Source organism: Entamoeba nuttalli (genome assembly GCF_000257125.1).
Source record: "Entamoeba nuttalli P19 unplaced genomic scaffold asmbl_6743, whole genome shotgun sequence".
Taxonomy (NCBI): Eukaryota; Evosea; order Mastigamoebida; family Endamoebidae; genus Entamoeba; species Entamoeba nuttalli.
In genome coordinates, this window is record NW_008578247.1 from 1 (window position 1) to 7,879 (window position 7,879).

At 26.0% G+C, this 7,879-nt stretch overlaps 4 protein-coding genes across 4 annotated transcripts; 1 reads left to right on the forward strand and 3 right to left on the reverse strand.

The window, feature by feature from the left end:
• Positions 1-159: 159 nt before the first annotated feature.
• ENU1_159580 (leucine rich repeat protein, BspA family protein) lies at positions 160-1,164 on the forward strand (the record flags this gene model as incomplete). Its single annotated transcript, XM_008860807.1, has 1 exon — positions 160-1,164. One exon carries the CDS (start codon positions 160-162, stop codon positions 1,162-1,164), a length of 1,005 nt encoding a protein of 334 aa, XP_008859029.1.
• Positions 1,165-1,322: 158 nt separating this feature from the next.
• ENU1_159590 (hypothetical protein) lies at positions 1,323-2,114 on the reverse strand (the record flags this gene model as incomplete). The annotated part of the gene is made up of 1 exon (XM_008860808.1): positions 1,323-2,114. The coding sequence occupies one exon, from the start codon at positions 2,112-2,114 to the stop codon at positions 1,323-1,325; it is 792 nt and encodes a 263-aa protein (XP_008859030.1).
• Positions 2,115-2,285: 171 nt separating this feature from the next.
• On the reverse strand, positions 2,286-4,007 carry ENU1_159600 (hypothetical protein; the record flags this gene model as incomplete). The annotated part of the gene is made up of 1 exon (XM_008860809.1): positions 2,286-4,007. The coding sequence occupies one exon, from the start codon at positions 4,005-4,007 to the stop codon at positions 2,286-2,288; it is 1,722 nt and encodes a 573-aa protein (XP_008859031.1).
• Positions 4,008-4,107: 100 nt separating this feature from the next.
• Positions 4,108-7,641, reverse strand: ENU1_159610 (hypothetical protein; the record flags this gene model as incomplete). Its single annotated transcript, XM_008860810.1, has 1 exon — positions 4,108-7,641. One exon carries the CDS (start codon positions 7,639-7,641, stop codon positions 4,108-4,110), a length of 3,534 nt encoding a protein of 1,177 aa, XP_008859032.1.
• Positions 7,642-7,879: the final 238 nt, after the last annotated feature.

Consider the following 7,879-nt stretch of genomic DNA (forward strand, 5'->3'; position numbering starts at 1 on the left):
GAATCTGTTAATATTTTAATAAATGAATGAATTTGAATAAAACTTACTTTAACGTAGTTATAATTTAGTTAATTTAATAAACGGTTTATATAACAAAATGACAATAAAAAAAAGAAAAACTTTACATCTAACTTATTTATTCCATCAAAGAAATATCTTATGTCACACTCACAGGTTGACCCATATTCAATGATGATTATTTCAAAATACTTTGCTACAATTGATGACTTCAAAAATATCCAAATGGTAAACAAAAAATATTCAAATTTAATGTCAAAGTTTCATTATAACCCAGTTTCATTAACAGTAAAAACAAGAAAGTATTTTCCTAAACTTCAAACCCTCTGTTTATACAATAGAAAAGATGAGTTATTTAATGACAGAAGAATTAAAACAATAAAAATCTATTATGAAGTATCATATGAAGAGTGTAATAGAAAAGTAAAAGATAATGTTCATTATTGTCATGTTTATTATTCATCAAGAGATTTAGACACTTTCGGTAAGAATATACCAACAAAAGTATGTGAAATAAAAGAGTATTGTTTTTCTGGATTTGATTTAAAAAAAAATTGTTTGATTATACCAACAAATATAACTTCATTAAAACCAAGTAGTTTTTCAGATTGTTTAAATTTAACTCATATCTCTATACCATCTTCTGTTGTATCAATTGGAAGACAATGTTTTATTAATTGTTATGAATTAGAATCTATTTCATTACCTCCATCAGTTTCTTTTTTAGGTTCTGATTGTTTTTCTGATTGTTACAATCTTACAGGAGTAACTATTTCATCATCTATAGATCGACTTGGGTCATATATATTTTGGGATTGTTATAACTTAAAAGAATTGGAAATTCCTAATGTCTTAATAACAGTAAACCAAAAAGTGTTATTTGGAGATATAGTATTAAATGGACTTTTACTTCCTAAGTCAGTTAAACGCCTAAATAAACATAATTTTATTACTCAAACTTCACTTACTTCTTTTGAAATTCCAAACTCATTTACAGGAATTGGTACTTATTGTTTTTCAGACTGTACAAACTTAACTCAACTATCAATTCCTTCTACTATTTGTTATTTTGGTCAGTCATGTTTTAAAGGATGTTCTTCTCATTTAAAAATTATTGGAAATGTTCCACAAAACATATTTATTTAGTCTTAATACTTTATTTTTTATTACTTTATTTGTTCAATAAAATTAAAAAGAATAAAATATTTTACTACTTTCCAAATATTATTATTATTAAATCAATATAAATAATATATGAAAAGAAATTCATTCTTAAATGACAGATTGGAGATAGTTAAAGACATTTAATTTTCTTCAAAACTTTGATAACCAAAGCCTAAGGCTGTTGTCTTAGGAGAGTGTTGTTGAGGCATAATAAAATGGAATTGTTTTTTCTCAATTATTGGTAAATCATCTTCACTTATTGAAGAAAGATCTTTCAACTTAGGTGAAGAGAGAAGTTTAATTTCAGTAGTTACATTTGTTTTTTCAAAAATATTTTGGTTTAAGTTAATACTATTCTGTTTTCTTTCCAATGAAGAAATATTAACAATCTTCTTGAAATTTGGTGTTTGGTTTTGAACGACATTTTGTTGTTTTTGTAGGCTTATACTTTCATAGTTTTGTTCGTTGATAGTAGTTACTTTTTCTTTAGCTATAATGTCATTTGAAATATGAGGAAAATCTGTTGATTTCACTGGAGTTGTATCAATATCCCCAGGTTGAATTAATACTGTTGTACCAGGTCCATCATTTTGGTCATCATTTTCAAAGTCTGGAGGTAATGAGTTAGAAAACTTATTTTCTTGGCTTAAAATGTCAAAAGAATATTTTGGTGAATTTATTGAGAACTTCCTTGATTGTTCTTGTTGTGGAAATTCTTCAACTATTTTCCCATTTACTAAATGTATTTTACCAAATTTTGGTCTAAACCCAAAATCTATATTAGATGGGATAGATGGACACGATTCAATCTCATCATTAAAATCATTCATCTCAAATATAAATTTTCTTTTAGAAGGTATTTCTTGGATAAATTCTTGTTTTTTCTGATTTTTCATTTTAACTTGATTATCAATCTCTTTATAAAGTGACATTCTGTAATTCTTAGTGAATTTTTTACTTCTAAAGAATTATATTCAAACAAAAATCAAATCTACTTTTTGTTACATAACAACTGATTTTTTTTTATAGAATCATTCTTCAATTTTATTGAAATAATAAATAAATAATATATTAAATTATATAATTAAAAAAGAGAAAATGAATTAAAACTTCACACTTGTAACAGAAGGTATATCAACAAAACATCTCTTGATTGATTGAGGGATTTTCATTTGTAAGTTATTACACTCAGTAACACAAAGCTCTTCCAAATTACCATTTTTAAGATTGTCAAGGGCTACTATATCTTTACATCCATATACCATAAGAAAGCGTAATTGATGAGGGAGAACAATCCTACGAACTTTCTCACAAACAATAATACTTAACTTCTCAAGTTTTCTAAACTTAGTCATATCCATTTGTTTTTTAGAACTTCCCATTAAAATTCTTAATGAGGTTAAAGTTGTTGGAAACAAATCAATGTTAATTGGTAATTTTGATATGTCTAGTCTTTGAAGATTTGGTAAAGAAAGCATTGAAACACTTATTTCTGTTGATAAAATTTGAACTGACTTAGGAAGTTGTAATGTAGACGTACGATTTGAAGTTCCTAATTCAACAATTTCCAAACCATCATTTAATTGAACTTGAAGTTCTGAGTCGCTTAAAGAAAAATGAGAAACAGAACTAGGACAAACGAATGTTGTATGAATAGCACAAGACTTTATTTCTATGTTTTTAAGATTTTTATTAGAGAATAAGATTGGATTTAAATCACAATTTTCTAGTTTAAGTTCTTTTAAAGGAATATCATCAATATTGGAAATAGAATAACCTATAGTATTCATTTTTAAAGAAGTAACTGAAGTTGGTATATTTATCTCAATATTTTGTGCTTTACCTTCTATTTGTAAATTTTGAATATGGGTATATGTTGTTAAATCAATACCAGTCATCCACTTTGGAACTCTTTCATATATTACAATATTGGAGGCTAATGTATTTTCCATAAGTTCTTCAAATAAATTCATTGAACCAACAGTTTCTACTTTAACAGATAATCCTTCATGTTGTAAGATGGTTGTTTGAAGACGTGTATATTCAGTCATTGTTGAATCATACTCACAACAAACAATAACATTACTTGACATTACTTCTTTTACAATATCTACATTATCCTCTGAATATAATAAAATTACATTGACTATACATTGAAGTTCTCTAAAGATTGGGGCAAGTAAAATTGCTGTTGATTGTTCACAATTTACTGAGAGTAATTGAAGACGAGGAAGTAATTTTAATTCTTGTAGTCTTGAAAATCGTTGAAAATGAACTTTAGATTTAGGGGCATAATCAAACGTTTCATTTTGAGTGAATGTAATAGAAAGATATTTTAATGAAATCATTTCAGAAAAATGAATCTCTGGAGGAAAGTCAAACGCTTCTTCATCAATTTTAATTGATAAAGAAACAAGTTTTGAAGCGATTGATTTGATTAAAGCAAAATGTTCTTTAATATTTAAAGGTTCTTCATTTTCTTTAATTTCAATAAAAGAGTAATGAGTAAAAACATTCTCTGGCAAAATACGAACAGTGTCAGTATCACATTGAATACAATTTGCCTGAGGAAAATATTTTAATACCTTTAATAAAGAAAGAGTTCTAGTAACAGTTAATTCAATTGGTGTCATAGTAAATGGAGATATAAAAGGTAGTAAGGTTGTTGATAAAGTATCAAATGTTTCTTTACAATTTTTAGAAATAAAAACAAATTGAGTAATTGTAGATAAGTCATGAATATATTCAGCAATGACAGCAAATTCATTTAAAGTAAAATGAGGACGTTCATGTTCTAAATATTCAATGTGTTCTACAACTTCCATTTATTTAATATTTAAGATTTTTATAATTTTTTAAAACAAAAATTATAAAAAGAATTATAAAATAACAATTTCCTAATAGTTTTATTTTTTAAAAGTGAATTTACTTACATTGAATGTGATAAAATACACCATTTTTAACAATGAATTTATCACCACTTTTAATTACTCTTTCACAAACACCACATTTGGTATTTATTGTTTGAGTTTCAAATCTAGTAGAAAGAATTGGTTGATATGTCCTTAATCCCATCTCTTTAAAACGAAGACTAAAATATTCTGTTGCTGCACATGGAACACTTTTCTGTAATAAAGGGATAAGAATATTTGAAGGTAGAGAATCAATCAAATAAGTGTAGATATTAAAATGAATTCTTGATGAAATTTTAGGAGATTTAATTCCAAGCCATTGATCATGTTCAGTAGAAATATATGGTGGAATTTGCTTATAAAATAAATTAAAAATAAGTACATTATATTTAATTGGTGCTTGCATTAAATCTAACTCTTTCATTAAAACACCTAATAATGGAGAAGTAACTCCATCTGGTGCCATAGAAACACAATAATAAATGGTTTCTGTTAAAACACATTTTTTTTCTTCACAAAATGGTTTAAATGATTTTCTAATACTACGAATTTCATCTTCACGATAGTCTTTATCAAAGAATAGTTTTAAATCATTTTCAAATAATTCAAAATAGTTTTTATTCTTTTTATATTCTTCTATAAATACTTTTAAATATTCTAATAATCCTTTATATTTACTATTTAAATAAATTAATCGTGCTCTAATTCTCCAATTAATATTTTCCATTTGTTTCAGTTTCTTTTGATAATAAGGAGAGTCATTTAAGATATTTATTAATTTTTCTTTTGCATTAATATCGTCTTCTCCAGGTAATCCAGAATATTCAAGGTAATAATCAATAATTATATCAGTATTATTTGGTATTTGTTCAATATAATATATCATAAATGCTAAAAACTGTTTATAATATTGTAAGTCATTACTACATTTCCTATGAAGAAATAATTTAAAACATTCTATTGGTAATTGTTCTGGTTGTAATGTTTGTAAGAGTGTTTCAACACATCCCAAAGGTATTGCATTATACGAGTCTAATAATTTAATGATTGTGTAATGAATTAATTTAGTATTTTTTTGTAATTGTAAATAAAGAATTAACTCTAATTCTACTGTTCCAATTGATGGAGTTAAAAATGGTTGATACACATTTTTTAATTGTGGTAAATAAAACTTAAATTGATTTAATAATGTACTTCTATTTGAGACACCTATAGTGTTACCAAAACGATCATTCAAAGTAGTAATAAAATTAAATAAATCATCTTCAACTCTTAAAATCATTCCAGTTTCACCTAAAGTAGTGTCTTGACCATTTGAGTAAAATTTTCTAATAACAGAAATAAAATGATCAATTCCTTTTTCTTGAGATACTGAAAATGCTATTGGACAACTAATTGGATAACATTCCCATGATAAAACATTCGTTATCTTTTCTAATTGACTTGCAATTTGTGGATATTCTTCAATTAAACAAATACATTTATTTAATAAATTTAAAGGTACTTTTACACCTAATGATGCCATAGAATGTGTGTATTGAACATATTCAACAAAACACCAATTAACTAACCAATCAGGTGCTTTTTCATTTTGATATTGATCTAACAATCCAGTTAAATATAATATCTTCATTCGTTTAGATGCTTCATTATTAACCATTGAATTTTTTGATACTTCCCATGCCTCTAATAAACTTAGTACTACCTTTGGTGGTAAATAAGAATCTTTTCCTCCAAAGATTCTAAATAAAATAATTTGAAGTTCTTTACTTCCATCTATTATTGGTGAATATAATAATCTTTTAAATGATGTAATTACAATTTCTTGAAATGCTATTGCTAATGGATCATTAATTTCTCCATTCCATTGTCGATTTTTAGCAATTGAAACAAGAGCATCTAATCTTAATAATGGATCACTGAGTTTTAATCCCATAATACGAGGAACATCATCCATCAACGTAAGAAAATCTAATAGACAGCTTTCATATGGTTTTAATGCCAATTCAATTATAGAGTTATCAATATTTTTATGTTTATTAATATATTGTTTAATAGATGGTGTAATTGTATTGCTAAAGATATATAATTGAATTAATACACATGCTGTCGCTGATGTTTTATCATCACTATCAAAATGTGCTTGATACACTGGAAGAAATGCATGTCGTGGGGGTATTGCTAAAGTAGGAATTAATTTCTTTTTAATCATACTTGCTCTTAATTCAAGAAACATTCTCATTAAATCATTTAGTCTGTGATATAATTGTTCAGGAAATTGTTCCATTATTTTCATTGAAATATCATTTGTACCTAATTGAAATAGAGAGTGCATAGAATGAAATAATGAAGGACAAAAATCTCTGATAATGTATTCAATGATAATACTATTTGATAAAATATTCATTTTTGTTCTATTTAACAATTTAAGTATTTCCTCTAATGATTCACTTCTTATCACTTTTTCAATCTTGTAATTTTGATAAATTTGACTTAATAATTCATATACTCTCAATACACATCCTGATATATCCCATTTTCTATCTTCTTCAGTACCTCGTTTATTCATTAATAACCCCTCTTCTAACCTTCCTTCAATTAATAACTGCTTATAATATTCTGTTTTGAGTGAAACAATGCACAGTCTATTACAAGGTAAACAAAATATTAAAGGAGAAATAATATTTGTTATATGTGTAAATTCAGGTCTTCTTACCATTTGTGATGGTTTATTATTGTTATTAATGATGTATGACATAAAAAATCGATGGGGATTCAATTCATGAAACAATAGAATCAATGGAGGTAATAACAATACACCATTGATTGGTGCAGTAGACTCTATTGGTACAATAGAAGTGTCAGTTAATGAAAATAATTCTGAGTTAATTTTAACAAGAATTTGAGCAGGGGAAATACGAGTAAATGAAGGGAGTTCATTTAATTTGATTGATTTAGATAACACTCGTCCTTTTCTCAAGCAAGGAATAACTTTTAATTCATTTGTAGTAATAACACAAAGACAAATATTAATGAAACATATATCTACAATGCTTTCATTCGAATTCATTAATGTAATTTTTTGTAACACATTACCATTAAAAGAATATTGCCCAACAGTTAATTCACATTTTGTATCTTTATCAACTCCAGCAATAACAATAGATTTCTTAAGACAAGTCATAGTGATGGTATGATATTGAATCGCGTTAGTAGTCAATCTGACCATTGGAGTAAGAAATTGGTTTAATGTTTGTGCTTGTGGCTGATAAATATAGAAAACAATTCGTGATAGTTTGAGAGCTACCATTAACGAATATTCAGGAATTAAATGAATTTTATATAAAACAGGTCCTTCAGAAAAATAACGGTCTACTGACCTAGTTGTGATGTTGTATAATAATATCCCTTGTTTTGTTGATAACATTACCATATCTTTATCTATTGTCGCTGATGACGTTATTGGATTTTCTGAAGAAAATACACCTTCTCCATATTTCTCAATATTTATTTGTGTGATGTTGATCGGGTCAACAATTGGTTCCATTCTTCCTTCGTCATTTCTTAGTTCTTTTAATTTCTTAGTTCCTTTTTAATTTTATTGTTTTATATCTCAATATGTGTTTTTCCTATTTCATAAAAAATATTTTCTTGGTTTAATACTGAAATAACTGAAGTGATATAAAGGTAAATTTTGTTTAAACCATATAAATTAATATTTATATTATTTCGTTGTGCTAAAACTACATCATAACACTCATTTCAATCATATAAGAATTAGCTGA